Source organism: Aquarana catesbeiana, linkage group LG07 (assembly GCF_042186555.1).
Source record: "Aquarana catesbeiana isolate 2022-GZ linkage group LG07, ASM4218655v1, whole genome shotgun sequence".
Taxonomy (NCBI): Eukaryota; Metazoa; Chordata; class Amphibia; order Anura; family Ranidae; genus Aquarana; species Aquarana catesbeiana.
The window spans coordinates 9,976,113-9,993,204 of record NC_133330.1 but is presented as its reverse complement, the minus strand read 5'-3'; the positions used below and the strand labels follow the sequence as shown (position 1 = coordinate 9,993,204).

The following is a 17,092-nucleotide window of genomic DNA, read 5'->3' as shown; positions in this document are numbered from 1 at the left end:
AAGTTGTAGGTCTTTGGAGGTGGTCTGTGGGCTGTTTTTGACCGTTCTCAAAATCCTTCGCCTCTCCAATATTTTATGTGGCCTGCCACTTCTGGCCTTAACAAGAACTGTACCTGTGGTCCATTTCCTCACTATGTTCCTTACAGTGGACACTGACAGCTTATATCTCTGTGATAACTTTTTGTAGCCTTCCCTTAAACCATAATGTAGAACAATCTTTGTTTTCAGGTCATTTGAGAGTTGTTTTGAGGCCCCCATGTTGCCACTCTTCAGAGTAGAGTCAAAGAGAACAACAACTTCTAATTGGCCACCTTAAATACCTTTTCTCATGATTGGATGCACCTGCCTATGAAGTTCAAAGCTTAATGAGCTCACCAAACCAATTGTGTGTTATAATTAATCAGTGCTAAGTAGTTACTGGTATTCAAATCAACAAAATGACAAAGGTGCCCAAATGTATGCACCTGTCAATTTTCGTTTTGATGCATATTGCGCATTTTCTGTTAATCCACTAAACCTCATTTCACTACTGAAATATTACTGTGTCCTTCAGTTATTTGATAGATCAAAATTAAATTGGTGATCCAAACACCCAAATGTTTATAAATGACAATCATGGAAATTGTCAGGGGTTCCTAAACTTTCGCGTACAACTGTATCTGTGTGTGTGTGGGGGGGACTGACATATATACAGGTATGTGGGGCGCTGATATATATACAGGTGTGTGTGATGGGGCTGGCATATATATAGGTGTGTGTTGGGGGGAGGCGCCGACATATATACAGGTGTGTGTGGGGGAGGCGCTGACATATATACAGGTGTGTGTGGGGGAGGCGCTGATATATATACAGGTGTGTGTGGGGGAGGCGCTGATATATACAGGTGTGTGGGAGGGCTTAGTGCATAAAAGGTGAGGTGACCGGTGTTTGGATTCGGTGGGATGGCCCATGAGCAAACCCTGGGGAATGTTGGTGGTCAGGCTCGAGGGGGCCCAGGCCTTAAGCTGTGTAAGGGGCCCAAAAATACTATTAGACAGTTTACACTGACAGCCTGCAGGAGGGCTGCATGACATCTGTGATCTGCTTATCATGGTTGCGATGCTTTCCAGGCTCCTAGTAAAAAAAGTTACATAAATACTCATTTTTTTTGCCTGCAAAGAGATGCTTATCCTTAAGGCTCCATTTCCACTCATGAAACTTGTCCTGCGACTTGGGACTGCAAAGTTACATGACAAGTTGTACCCCATGATTTCCAATGAGTACCGTTCATATCTGTGCAACTTCAAAGTAGTTGCTGCACTACTTTGGTCCGACTTTGATGTCCATAGACCTCAAGATCACACAGGCATTGCTTCAAATTGTATCAAAAGAATGCAAAAAAAAAAAATGGTGGCAGAATCGCGTGACTTTCCATTCCCAATAGCGGAAACCTAGACTTAATCTGCTACAACTTCTATTACCTACTACCACCTCACCCAAACTATCCTAACTATCACAGTGCTGTTACTTCTACCACTACTCTTACTATATTTTTACTCAGGGCTTTTTTTCAGCCGGAACGCACCGGAACTGCGTTCCGGAACCTTTGGCAGCCCTCTCCTCTCCAGCCTGTCATTTAATACTGAAGCCAGTAGAGGACGTTTTCTGCACAGCTCACTTCCTGGCTTCTCTGTGCTAGTGCTACACACTCAGGACTGCTTCCCTCGATCACCGGCGAGGTCCCAACCTTCAGTTGCTGCAGTGATTGGTGAGGACACTTCCATCCCTACCTGCCACCGGTAATCAGCCTTTGTAGCACGGAGCCGAGGAGCCCTGAAACATCTCCTCAGCTCTGTACTACAGGAGGGGGAACTCTCCGCTCCACTGCACTGTGCAGAAATAAAAGCCTGCACATAACATGGAGAGCAGTGATGGGGGAGGGGTGAGAGATCCGTCACTTAGAAAAGGAGGGAGAACTTTGCAGAGACAGAGAGGAGGGCACTGTGAGAGTGTGTGGGGGAGGGGGAATATGTGCAGAGAGGGAAAGCTTGTGTGTGTTTAGTAGAGGGGAGCTTGGAGGGATTTGTGATGAGGAGAGTTGGGGGGATTTTGGGGAATTTGCCTTGTGATACACAGTTCTAAGCCTTAACTCATTACAATTTTTTGGCTCTGTTGAAATTCTCTCCTCTAAGAAAGGTGTGGCTGGGGGTGGGGTTTGGGTGTGGCTGGGGATGGGGTTTGGGGCAGAGAGTTGGACAGAGAGGGTGAGTTCCTGCACGTTTTCTCTGAGAAAAAAAAGCCCTGTTTTTTACAACTACCCCTAATCTATTGCTCTCTAATCTATTACCCTTACATTGAGACTAAAGCTGCTCCAGTAACTACTACCCCCAACACTGCCCATACTGGGGTACTATTACATTCACTGCCCATACCCAACCACGGCCTGTACTGGGCAGATCCATGGCAGCTTCCATTTTTGTAATTTACAGACAGTTAAACCTTGTGAAATTTGCCTTTTTCAGGCTGCAATTGTTCTTGTTGAAAGTTTATGGTTAAAGCTTGGGATAACTATCTGGATGCAGCTTTCAGTCTGGAGCCACAAAAAGATAAGAAAAGGATTTCTATTGTTTTACTAGAAATCCAAGAAATCAGACTATGCAGGCAGAAAATGTAGCATTAGCACCCTCTGCTGGTGACTAACTTTTAAAAGTAATGCAACAAACCTCCAGCAGGGGGCGCTATTCAACAGGCAGTGATTTGCCATCAACTACAGCAATCGATCCAAAGTCAGTTTAGTGATAAATAAAAAATGATTGATCAGACACAATAGAGCTCATTGGATTTTATTTGAAATGTGGATACAATTCATTTCTAGTACTGAGCAAAGCACAATGTATGTCTACATGAGCAGCAAAGGATGCAGATTGGAGGGGGGGTTACAAAACACGATTAAAGAACTTCCCCCTTCATCCACTATGGCCATTTCACAGAACCTGGATATGGACACGTGGGACAGGCGGCTCCTCTATTGTGGATTCTTCATTTTAGTCTGATAGAAATTGGCTGGAGGTTTACTATGTTCAAGTAGGAGATCTCCTCTATGGGAAAGCGGACTGGAAATGAGAGAGGCTTGCCAGCAGGCAATAATACGATGATCTTGTCTTGCTCAAATTGGAAGCAAACCTGTAAGAAAAGAGATGGCACAGTGTCGGCTTGCTGGACAATAAAAAGTCAGAGTGTTGTCTGTAGAAACAGACCACCACCAAACCCTTCATTCAACAAAAATCTTTTCACAAGATGATATTTGCACGTAGCTCATCTTATGTATTCTTTATGTGTGGCAGAAAACTGTTAATGGAAAGGAAAAATGGAAGGAGGTGCTTCTGTGCTGGAATGTTTTAGTGACAGAGTCTCTGAAAACTGATCATCCATCACCTAGAACAATGACTGGAGCCCTCAGGAGCCCAATAGCAGATGGCCAGTTTTGAGTCCTGGTATGAGAACCAGTCTCACCCAGGGTTCCTTCAGAGGTTTCTAGGGGTTCCTTGAGTGGTGGCCGATTAACCTCCCATTTGATGGTGCCCACTTACGTCACGGCCCAACACTTGTCAGGGCCAGCTTCATGACACCAATGCTTTTTGGCTGCCTGTAATGCCCCGTACACACGATCAGACTTTCTGACAACAAAACCGTGGATTTTTTTCCAAAGGGTGTTGGCTCAAACTTGTCTTACATACACACGGTCACACAAATGTTGACGGAAATTTAGAACGTCAAGAATGCGGTGACGTACAACGAGCCGAGAAAAATGAAATTCAATAGCCAGTGGGGCTCTTCTGCTTGATTCCGAGCATGCGTGGACTTTTGTGCATTGGACTTGTGTACACACGCTCGGAATTTCCATCGGAAAATTTGAGAACCTGCTCTCAAACATTTGTTGGCGGAAAGATCGACAGAAAATGTTCTATGGAGCATACACACGGTCGGACTTTCCGACAACAAGCTCACATCCAACATTTTTTCTGTCGGAAAGTCCGACCGTGTGTATGTGGCATAAGAATGGCATGTTAACCACCACTGTAAGTGGGACATTCTTAACACTGGCCGCCAATTCAAGGGCCATTCCCCCAACCTAAAAAATTTAAGGGTTCCTCTGGGGGGAAAAAAAGGTTGTGAAAGGCTGCTGAATGCCATGCCAACTATATAGTGTTTACATTACATGCCAAAAGGTGAGAACTATGCAGTAGTCCTGTGACTCATCTGCACTGATATTTGACAGTGAATCCTAGGGGGCTGGGCTTAACATTTGATGTGTGTATAACAATGGGAATGTTATGCCTTTTGTTTGTTATTTTTAATGTGGTTTGTCCTCTACAAATCACCATGAACTAACCATGTCTGTAAAGTATGTAATTCTTGCATCTTTCGATACTGATAAATAATCTCCCTCTTCCGAGGGCCCCAACAAACATCTGTCCTGATAAGGGTTCCATCTGCCAATGTCCCACCCTTGGCTACCAATTCATATGTGTCCTGGCAAGGGTCCCATCCACCATGACTGACTTGGGGTAAATGAGAACACGATTATTCTGGGTCAGTTATTTTTTATCCTACCCCAGATAGAATTAAGCCTTGTCACTTTTATAGTTTAATTATTTCCCCAGAGATGAATTTAGATGAGCAGAGCATTCACCCGTCCCCAACACACATACATTGGTCCCTTCATAACAGTTGTAGCATGAGACTGATGAGCTTCAGTCCCCCCCCCCCCCCCCCCCCACTACTCCCCATAATGAGCCTTTACAGGGGACTTTATAGTGACATTCCATGTCAGGGATTTCCTGATCCCCATTCCTTCCTCTTCCTATAATAATCATTTCACAAACATAACATTTTCAATAACACATATACAATAGATATGTTACACAAAAAAAAATTTGCAAGCTAATTTTATCATAGCACACAATGGCAGTATGATGGTATCCATTGGATCTTCCTATGGATCATTCATGAAATGAGCTGAAGGGACAACCATCATAACAGCCTACATGCCTTTGACCTAAGACATCGCTGCCTACTGCATCATTTGGAGATATAATAGGGGTCCAATATGAACAGTGATGCCACTTTGCCCCATCAACATTAGTCCTGCCCCTCCCAGCATAGACATACCATGGTGTCTGACCCATCCTGGAAGGGAAAGGCTGTTTCCCTCAGCTCTGCTCCATAGACACCGTCCTTCATCGCATTCAAGACTATGGTGCGCTTGTCTCCATGGCAGTCAAAGCGAGGGTTAAAGTGTATCACTAAATTCTTTTCATCTGTTCCCAAGTTTATGGCAAACCTAGAAAGACAAAAACAGCAATTATTCTTCTCAGCTGACCTTGTTGGACATCATACTGAAGTCATTCACCAGTGGTCCTCCCATGGGTATCAGAGGTACTTCTACCACTTAAGTCATAATAGCAAAATTAATATATACACATACATTAGATCTAAGATTATTGGAGACTTAAAAACTATAATGGATAACACATTTTTAAACAAATGGGGTCCTGGTAATACACGTCACCAAACCAAAAAATACCTAAAGTGACCCTGTAGCCTGGACATGGACATACGGGTATTTACATATTCTTAACAAGCGGTCAGTAAGTTTTCAGACAATCCCTCACTGACATTTGTAGTTGCAGCCTTAGTGCATCAAAACAGTAACCTCCTGCACTCAGGTGTGGTGCTTAAGAGAAAAAAATAAAATAAAGTTGTCTTCTTGGCTAAACTTCCACGACAGTCTTGCTGCCCTCAGGACTATAAAAGTATCTTTAAGCAAATTATAAAATACAAAAGAATGCGCACTTAATGAGAGGACATATAGTTAAGGATTGACCTATGAGCTCCTCATGGGCCATGGTGGTATTATACAGGTGCCCCCCAATGGGCTGCACACGAGGAACCCCTCCACTTCTCTATATGGAGAAAGTCACTGTATGTATATCTTCACACTCCTATCATGTAGCCTTGTTCACAATGGCTTTGTGTATTTACAGAATGCAAAGTATAGACCAATTAATGTGACTATCTTTTGATCTTTTGCCATTGAATATTTTCTATCTCATGTATATTTATTATCTATCCAATTTTACTACATTTACAAAAAAAATGTTCTCATGACTATATAGACACCATTACCAAAAGTATTGGGACGCCTGCCTTTACATGAATCCAGTCTTAGTCCGTAGGGTTCAATATTGAGTTGGCTCCACCCTTTGCAGCTATAACAGCTTTAACTCTTCTGGGAAGGCTGTCCACAAGGTTTAGGAGTGTGTCTATGGGAATGTTTGACCATTCTTCCAGAAGAGCATTTGTGAGGTCAGGCACTGATGTTGGACCGGCTTGCAGTCTCCGCTCTAATTCATCCCAAAGGTGTTCTATCGGGTTGAGGTCAAGACTCTGTGCAGGCCAGTCAAGTTCCTCCACCTCAAACTCATTCATCCATGTCTTTATGGATTTTGTTTTGTGCACTGGTCCAAATCATTTGGTGGAGGGGGGATTATGATGTGCTTTTTCAGGGGTAGGACTTGGCCCCTAAGTACCAGAGAAAAGGAACTCTTAAGGCATCATCATCATACCAAGACATTTTGGACAATTTCATGCTCCCAACTTTGAGGGAACAGTATGGGGATTGTCTCTTCCTGTTCCAACATGACTGCACAAAGCAAGGTCCATAAAGACATGGATGAGTGAGTTTGGGGTGGAGGAACTTGACTGGCCTGCACAGAGCCCTGACCTCAACCCGATAAAACACCTTTGGGATGAATTAGAGCAGAGACTGCGAGCCAGGCCTTCTCATCCAACATCAGTGCCTGACCTCACAAATGCACTTCTGGAAGAATGTCTATGGGAATGTTTGACCATTCTTAAAGAAGCGTATTTGTGAGGTCAGGCACTGATGTTGGACGAGAAGGCCTGGCTCGCAGTCTCTGCTCTAATTCATTACACCCACCATGCCTTGTAACCCACTCTACATAGAAGGGTGTCAGCTGTCCCTGACTCTGGAGGTTCTCATTAGACCAAAAGGGTCTCAGGACTTCACTACATACATCTAACCCTATGCTTGTGCATCGTGTTTGGGGAATTTTTTTTTTTTTTAAGTGCTCATGTAACCTGTGTTACCCTGCACCGGGGGGGGGCCCAATTTTTGTCAATATCACATTTTAGTATTTAAAATGATATTCTGTTACACATGTATTTTGCTCTGAGAAGAAAGCTTGAACCTCAAAACACGTCAGCCCTTCCTGTACACTATGAGGTCTTCCCATTCCATCTGGGGATTATGGTGGATCTGGAGGTGGTCTGATCAGATTTTTAGATATGTCTATGTATGATGTTTGAGTATTAATGTGCCACTTATTTACCTAATAAAATAGATTTATGGTAATGCACTAGGTCGAACACTTTTGTGTTTTGTAGTTGCAGCCACTGTGGAACAATTCTTCCTGAAAGTTCACAAGAAACAGTGAAGTCATTCAAGTCTGGTCTCAGTTCTCCCATCCTACTAGTGAGAGGGAGAAGGAGATCTGAGCTGCTGAGTCACTGATGAGGGAGCAGAGTGACCCGAGCAACTTCTGGGAAAGGGAGCTTGGAGAGATGGGCTGCTGCTTGGAGAAAGAGCAAAGTGAGCCAAGACTTCCAAAGTCTCTGCTGTAGGAAGGAGAAGGTGTAACTGGGCCAAGGAGACACTACTAGGAGGGGGGAGCTGAAAGAAGCTGGGAAGGTGATCTGAGCTGCTCAGTCACTGCTGGGAGATGAAGGAGCTGAACTGAGGAGTCACCACCACTTTGTGCCATTTAAGGCCTGATTCACACCTATGCATTTTTAATGCTTTTTGCATTTTGCAGATTTGCACCACAGAACATGTTCCATAGGAAACCATGTTAAATGGGCTGTAGTGCAAATCTACAAAATGCAAAAAGCATTAAAAATGCATAGGTGTGAATCAGGCCTTACTCCCTGTTGCCATTTCAGGGGTGTTTGGACCTCCAAGTATGCGTTAGTGATGAAGTGCTTTCTACTGTAAATTTTGAGGATGAATTTCTCCACAGTGCCTGCAGCTATACAGGTTAGTGGGGTCCAGGATTAAAGAAAGACAGAATGTCTGTCAGTTGTCACATTTCAGATGATGGCTGATAAGTCATCAGACAAGTTTTATCCAGGATGACATTTTGTCACAATGTAGACAAATGTTTGAGCTAAACTTGCTCTGAGCAAAACAATCTGATGTCGGGTATTTGAGGGACCACACACCCCAAATTCCCAGTGAGGGGTCAGTAGGATGTATTGTACACAGAGCACACTTCTACTTTTGTAAGTTGTACTTTTGGTAAATTGTATTATACAGAGAGCAGACATTATATAAGAAGTAGCCAAGGTTAGCATCTTCACCTACTCTTTACAGTCCTTCGGAATGAAGCCCTCCACCTCCACACAGTGATCAGGATCGAGGCTGAAGTTATACAAGGAAAAAGTCTGTATGGGAGAAAAGAGAATTATTACACCTTGTATAACAACAAAAAAAAAACAAAACAAGAGGGGGAAGGACAGAAGACAATTATTACACTCTGTATATACACAGAAGAATCGTCTCATGGTTGTAGTTACTGTTACTCAGGATAAATTTGGGATTTTCTTGGGTCGCAGCACTTTGTTGGATCCTTTGTGTGGGGGAGGGGAGGGAGCTCAGACATCCCCAGCAGATCACAAATGTCTTCTAATGACAGATCAATGACTGACAATATATACATTTTCTCTTATATTTTTCATGTCCAGGGGCAGACTGACCATTCGGTGACTCGGGCACTGTCCGAGGGCCCGGCCACTAGGGGGCCCCATCAGGGTTGCCAGCCTCAGTAAAACCAGGAACAGATTGTAAAAATCTGTGTATTTTTCATCTCTCTCTGAAATCTCTGACACCGACATCATTTTGTTGTAAAATTCCGGAGGTTATAGCTGCTCCGCCCCTCCACTACCTCCTCAGCCAATGGGAACACAGTGTACACTCCCCCTTCCCCCGTGCGGCTTTTTTGACTGCAGAGTAGGAGATGGTGACATCTGGAGGAGAGGAGAGGGAGGCGAGGACACAGCCTGCAGGCTGATATAAGGTAAGCTGAACTTGGCTGAGTTAAATGTAGTTTTTATCAGTGCTTTCTCTGGTGAGCAGAAGGGGGAGGAGCCGTGTTTCCTCCAGCAGAGATCATTATTTCTGTGTGTGAGAAGTGCACTTCTTCTGGAGGAAGGATGTTCTGAACTTCTCCCCCAATCTCTGCTACATCTCCCTACTACTTACCTGTCCACCAATACAGACACACCATCCTCCTCTCCTGTATTACCACCAAATGTGTCTGTGAGCTGCTGGGGCACTACAAGTACCAGCATGCCAGGAGAGCAGCAGGAGTGTGTTCAATTAGGATGATTTCTAAATGAAAAGTGCTGGTGTGTGTGTACTGTGTGTGTGTGTGTGTGTATACTGTGTATGTATACTGTGTGTGTGTATATACTGTATGCTCAACGGATGTCGATCTAACAATCCCATGCCTGTGAAAAATCCACTTGTTGCCATTCGGAGGCAGCTGATTGGTGCTCTGCTGAGCTCAGCCTCAGACCAGTCAGCAGGGCAGGTCTGGGTGCACTCCTGTGCAGTGATATCATGACACACATCCACAACTCACTTGCGCAGTTCAGAGGCTGCAACAAGTGGACTTTTTTTTTAAAGCCTTTTACCGCCATCTGCCTACCACACCAAGCACTAAGGTGCAAAGGTGTGTGTAAGGGGACACTGACAGAAGGTGATACCATGGGGGCTCTGCCGTAGGGTACCACTCTAGGGGCCTCCGCCGTAGGGTGCCACACTGGGGGCTCTGCTGTAGGTAAGGTGAGATTCTGAGGGGGGACTGACTCTGTGGACTGTGATAATAAGGAGAATGTTGGGACTTTGGTGTAATGGAGGACTCTGATGTGAGTGTGGCGCTCATCCTGCTGTACGCTATATATTGTTTTATTTGTTACTTACTCCTGACCCCCGCACTCTGTACAATTTGCTGTACATAGACCTGACCAAGGTGTTGTCTCAACAGTTGCTGGTTTTAATTAAAGGGATTGTAAAGTCTCATTTTTTAAAATAACAAACATGTTATACTTACCTCCTCTGTGCAGTTGGTTTTGCACAGGGCAGCCCAGATCCTCCTCTTCTCGGGTCCCTCTTCGCTGCTCCTGGCCCCTCCCTCCTGTCAGGTGCCCCCACAGCAAGCAGCTTGCTGGGGGCAGTGGTGTAGCGTGGGGGGTGCGAGGGGGTCCATGGCCCTGGGCGCAACATTTGGGGGGGTGAAATCCCATTCCAGTGTGTGTTTCCTCTGTCCTCCTGTGGTTTGGCCGCCATGTTCCGTCGTAGGATAGCCCCTGGTGCCCTGTGATTGGGCGAATGGGGTCATGTGCAGCAGCGGGGCTGGCCTGTTCTCGATCGCTGGTGAGCAGGGCTGGCCTCCGCTTAGCTGTGAGCCGCTGCTGTCTGCCCCCTCCTCCTCTCCTCTGGAGTCGGGACCAGATGCCAGATCATTTCCCTGTTGTGGCCGGCAGTCTGGCAGTGTGACAGACCACAGAGGCAGAGCAGAGCAGATGGAAGAAAAGCAGGTGAGTGAGAGACTCCCTCGTGAGTCGTGTTGCTGGCCTGGGGGGAGGGGACATGGTCTGGGGAGAGGGAGCAGCCAGTAAGTCAGTTTATTGTGTAGTGTAGTGGGCAGTTTACTGTGTAGTGTGTAGTAAGCAGTGTAGTGGGCAGTTTAGTGTGTAGTATAGTGGTTAGTGTAGGAATCGGGTAGGTCAGTACTATTGTAGGAAGGGAAGGGACTCACGGAGTGCTAAAGGTCTGCAGGTTAGGCAGCTCAAATTACTTGCCTTGTCCTGGGTGCTGACAACCCACACTACGCCACTGGCTGGGGGGCCCAATAATCTCCTATGGCCCGGGGACCCCATGAGTTGTTAGTCCCCTGTTTATGTCATGTATGCCGGTTGCCCAGACCTTTATATAAGTTATAGTCCTATCTACAGACAGCCAGACGGTGCCAATTACTGACCGGCACAAGGCCTGCTCTAACTCCCGGCTTCCATCCTGCATGGAGAGAGGTAATGATCTGCCACAATGGAGTAACCCAGAGGGACTGGACATGTCACATCTCAGAATAGGACCATTAGATTTATAAAACTGCACAGCAAATAGTTAATATAATTATTCATACATTAACGATAAGGAGGCAAAGACATGGCAATGATGGGTCACTAAGGGCAAATGTGGAGGAGAGGAGTGTCTGAGCCATCCCAGTATATACCGTATACTAAGAATACCCAGGAAGGTAGACCCAGCTCTGTGCCAGGATATCAAAATACATTCATCACACCCTAAATATAAATAACTGGAAGGACAAGAACCAAAATCTTGACCTACACCCAACAACCCTCTACCCTCACCAGCACCACTACCCACATCCATCTGCCCCATACCAACCACTGCCCTTACCCAACAGCATCACACACACCACTTCCCATATCACTATACCAACCACTGCCCTTACCCAACAGCATCATACACACCACTTCCCACATCACTATACCAACCACTGCCTACACAACCCATTTGCAGCTTCCATCGGTGCTCATACTCACATTAGCTGCCATCCTGCTTCCTTATCAGACAAACTTGTGATCAGCTGCACTTCTACCTCTTCATATATAGGAGGTCTGCTGAGGGCGGAGCCAGTCAGGAGGGAGGAGTCACCCCACCCAGAAGGATCACCCCACTCAGAGGGATAACCCCGCCCAGAAGGATCACCCCGCCCAGTGCTCCCTGGACTGAGAATTGTTCCAGAAGCGCTCATTACAGAGAATGAATGAAATGTGGATCCGGTGTGACTGAGCATGGGGCGTCCATCGTCACTCTGCTGGGATGTCACCACTCACCACAAACAGCAAGGAGGCAAAAGATGACTATCCTCAAAGTCATTTCTACAACACAAAGGGGGAGATTTACTAAAACTGGAGAGTGCAAAATCTGGTGCAGCTGTGCATGGGAGCCAATCAGCTTCTCACTTCAGCTTCTTCAATTCTTCAAAAAAAATCCTGGAAGCTGATTGGTTTCTATGCAGAGCTGCACCAGATTCTCTACTCTCCAGTATTAGTCAGGCTGCTTTCACACTGATCTGTTTTTCTTGATGGGGAAAAAGCGGAAAAAAAACGAATGACTATGAAATCTTTTGGAACTCTTCAAACTGATTAGTTTTGTAAAATTCTGCTTACTGCATTTCTGGTGCATGTTTGGTGCTGCAAAAAAAAAAAAAAACACACTAAAAACGCACTTCCTCTATGAAATTAATGCAAACCACATCAAAAACTCATAAAAAATGCACGTGCGGTTGTGTTTTTGGTGCAGCTTTTGAGTCACATGTCTTTTTTTTCACAAGTGCAAAATGCACCAGAAATGCGGCCAAAACGATATAAAAACGCAGCAAACACACGTGTGTTTTTCCGGAGTTTTTGAAAGGAAGCAATGTGCAAGTAGCTTTACTCTCCCCCAAAGTAACAATTGACATTATCTGATACACATGACATCACATGAGATTCATGACATCATATGAGACACAAGAGAAACATAAATTCAAAGATAAGTGACAGTGTAAGCTCCTCTGTACAGAGACTGATGTGACTGTGGGGGGAGGGGACATTAGAGTGTAAGCTCCTCTGGTAAAGAGACTGATGTGACTGGCTCAGTGTTCTCTGTACAGCACTGCGGTATATGTCAGAGCTATATAAATGTATAATAATTAAGGAATATGATTAATATCTAATATTCTAGGGAGTTTCTGGATGAATAACATTGATAGTCAGACTGACTTGAAAACAAAGTGTGAGTTTATTGATCACACTTGGCATCATAAATACAATGAAAAAGTATAAAAAACAGTTCAGTTCAGTGTAGGTAAAAATATATGAAATAGAATAGTCATAAAGCTGTAATACGCTTATGAAAGCCTGTGTGCTTCATGGCAGATGGTTTCAGTCTTTCATGATGTTTTGTGAAAAGAGAAGCAGAAAATGACATGACAGGCTTTGCGGTGGTTTTAACCCTTTCTTGGCCGCTAGCAGGGGGGTAAAACTGCCCCCACTAGCGGCCAAATACCGCCACTAAAACGACGGTAAAGCAGCGGTAAAATAGCGCAGTTTTACTGCTGACGCCGCTCCTGCCCCGTGTGAAAGGGGCTTTAGACTTCTGGCAGAATTCACCTGTCCCAACTTATCAGTCTCTTTGTGTAAATATGTCGGTGTCATCTCTCTAGTGGGTGTCTGTGTCTGTCTGCCCTCCAATATGGAAATGTTGGCTTTATATGTTACATTTGAAGGTCACAACCTCACAAAAACCTTGAACCTTGTATGGCACACATTCATTTCTGCTGACTTCAGCAATATGCTATATAAAAGTAAATACGAACTGAGTCATATTGAATTTGATTGACAAGCCCACATGTAACACTCTATACTTGAAGTAATATGCTGATCATGTAATGTTATATCACCAAACATTACATAATATGAACACATATTACCAACTTTACATTAAGTAACTATATACTAATACTTATTAATATGACTGAGACTACACTAAACTTAACAAGATATAATCCACAATATATTATTCCTTTAGCTATGTAGATACGTGTTTATTTTGGTCTTCTCATGATATTCTATACCAAGATACCTGATAGGTCATCCTAATACATCAAAAACGTATTACTAACTCAGCTTCAGGTGAGTATCTAATCCACTGAACATTTCATCAAGGTCATTCACACATACTATTTATTATAACTAATCAGAAAACCAAATATGTTTTGCAAGCTTGCCATGAATATAATATAACGCCTAAAAAGTGCCCAATTACGAATTTGGAATAATATTCTAGCAATAATAATAGTGTGTGACTGTGCGGGGGGGACATTAGAGTGTAAGCTCATCTGTACAGAGACTGATGTGATCGGCTCAGTGATCTCTGTACAACACTGTGGTATATGTCAGAGCTATATAGATGTATAATAATAATAGTGTGTGACTGTGGGGGGAGGGGACATTAGAGTGTAAGCTCCTCTAGTACAGAGACTGATGTGATCGGCTCAGTGATCTCTGTACAACACTGTGGTATATGTCAGAGCTATATAGATGTATAATAATAATAATAGTGTGTGACTGTGGGGGGAGGGGACATTAGAGTGTAAGCTCCTCTGGTACAGAGACTGATGTGACTGGCTCAACTTTCTCTGGATGTCTTGGAACCTGTACATCTGGCTGTGGACAGTATGTTCTATTTATTCACCTGTGTTGGGTAATATGAAGTATCTGTGCGTATGGCTGTGAGCAGCGTGGGACACCTATGTACCTGGGTATGAACAGTGTGCAATGTCTGTGCACCTGGCCATCAGCCTCATGGGACATCTGTTCACCTGGGTATGAGTAATGTGTAATGTCTGTGTATCTGGCTATGGGTGGCTTGTGATGTTTTCTCACCTGGCTGTGGAGGTTGTATGATATCTGTGTACCTGGGTATGGGTGGCTTGTAGATCTCGAGGTAAATAACGGGTGGGAAGAGAGTAAAGCTGGCAATAGACGGGCAGATTTTTCCTGAGAAAGGGAAGGACCTCACCTGTCTTTATCCTCAGGCGGGTCGGGACGACTCGCAGGGAAATCTCCGGGGATCGGAGGAGGATCGTGTTTTCTCCTCATCAGCACAGAAATGTCCCTGGTGACAGATAACACCTCTCGGCCTCGGACAGCGGCAGCCATAAATTCTAATTATAATTATTCAGATATTTCCTTAAGGTTAAATTGTATTCTGTTATCAATATTAGATAAACAAGAGCCACATAAATACTGAAGACTTCTTTCATGTCCATCAATCATTAGCAACTTCTTGTATTGCTTATGGCCAAATTTTATTATACTCTTTGAAAAAAACAATTTATCACAAACCAGAACTGAGGACAATTTTATACTTACCTAACGGTAATTTTCCTTTCCTGATGCAAGCATGACAGCATATACGTATGGGTAGGCTCCACCCCCTGCCCTATCTCAGGACCGATTATACTATAAGCGTAGGTCTCCTTGCTGCCCGCAACTTAGTATAACTGCAAAGCCTTTCTTTCATTTCTTTTTTTTTTAGTTTCGGGAGGAACCTATATGCTGTCATGCTTGCATCAGGAAAGGAAAATTACCGTTAGGTAAGTATAAAAATTTTCCTCATTGCTGACACAGCATGACAGCATATATGTATCGGATGTACAAAATCACCAGACAACAAGGGTGGCTGTGGAGGTTGTATGATATCTGTGTACCTGGGTATGGGTGGCTTGTAGATCTCGAGGTAAATAACGGGTGGGAAGAGAGTAAAGCTGGCAATAGACGGGCAGATTTTTCCTGAGAAAGGGAAGGACCTCACCTGTCTTTATCCTCAGTCGGGTCGGGACGACTCGCAGGGAAATCTCCGGGGATCGGAGGAGGATCGTGTTTTCTCCTCATCAGCACAGAAATGTCCCTGGTGACAGATAACACCTCTCGGCCTCGGACAGCGGCAGCCATAAATTCTAATTATAATTATTCAGATATTTCCTTAAGGTTAAATTGTATTCTGTTATCAATATTAGATAAACAAGAGCCACATAAATACTGAAGACTTCTTTCATGTCCATCAATCATTAGCAACTTCTTGTATTGCTTATGGCCAAATTTTATTATACTCTTTGAAAAAAACAATTTATCACAAACCAGAACTGAGGACAATTTTATACTTACCTAACGGTAATTTTCCTTTCCTGATGCAAGCATGACAGCATATACGTATGGGTAGGCTCCACCCCCTGCCCTATCTCAGGACCGATTATACTATAAGCGTAGGTCTCCTTGCTGCCCGCAACTTAGTATAACTGCAAAGCCTTTCTTTCATTTCTTTTTTTTTTAGTTTCGGGAGGAACCTATATGCTGTCATGCTTGCATCAGGAAAGGAAAATTACCGTTAGGTAAGTATAAAAATTTTCCTCATTGCTGACACAGCATGACAGCATATATGTATCGGATGTACAAAATCACCAGACAACAAGGGTGGGTACTGCTGAAGTGTTTAAGTCGAGGATTAGATCTATCCCCACTACTGACTGAGATATATTGTAGTTAAGACTGCTGGGTCCACAAGTATGGACCCCCAGCGTGTTGAATGTAGACCAGGTCATAGTTTACATATTAACTCTGGAGGGACTCCTTTGGAGTTCCGCCCATGGATGCGCAATCAGTTTGGAAGAGCGGTCTCTGTCCTTATCTGATAGATTTGTCCTAGTCATCTAAGCCAGTGGTCATCAACCATGTCCTCAGGGTCCACCAACAGGCCAGGTTTTATGTATTACCTTGGGGGAGATGGAGACTAGAATACTGCAATCACTAAACAGCAAATTATATCACCTGTGATGTATTTAAGTTATCTTGCAAGCCTGGCCTGTTAGTGGGCCCTGAGGACAGGGTTGATGACCACTGATCTAAGCCCTTTGACTGACTTGATCCGCACCCCTGCGATTGTCTTCGTTGGATGAACCAGAAGGATGATGTTCCAACCCAGGTTGCAAAGATACCAACCTTTGTATAATGTTGGGGAAGAGACTAGAGCCATTTTGCCTGATAATTTCAGCACAAGGTAGTTTATGGCTTGACACTTGGATGTCTGAGATCCTTCTAGACCTATTTGCCATACAGAATACTTATTTAGTGTTACTGGCCAGATTAAGGATGTCTTATCCCTCTGAATGGAGAGTGAGACAATGTGTCCCACACTATTCGGAAGACCCCATGGGGGAAAGAATAATCTGCCCAGGTCTTTCAGAATTGGTTGCCAAGATATGCAACCATTACTGGATCCCAGAGAGTGGGGACATGACTGAGTTTCATGTATCCTTTAATGCCATCTCTAGGTTTACTTGTATAAAATTCAATCCTTACAGAAAGGAACAGAGAATTCCATCCTTTAAATTCTGTA

The 17,092-nt window shown here is 44.1% G+C and overlaps 1 protein-coding gene across 1 annotated transcript; it reads right to left on the bottom strand.

The window, feature by feature from the left end:
• Positions 1–2,806: 2,806 nt before the first annotated feature.
• On the bottom strand, positions 2,807–11,729 carry LOC141102368 (galectin-1-like). The gene is made up of 4 exons (XM_073591322.1): positions 11,692–11,729; positions 8,426–8,505; positions 5,152–5,323; positions 2,807–3,162 (listed from the first exon to the last, which is right to left on the bottom strand). Exons 1-4 carry the CDS (start codon positions 11,701–11,703, stop codon positions 3,019–3,021), a joined length of 408 nt encoding a protein of 135 aa, XP_073447423.1. The 5' UTR covers positions 11,704–11,729; the 3' UTR covers positions 2,807–3,018.
• Between the last annotated feature and the right edge of the window lie 5,363 nt (positions 11,730–17,092).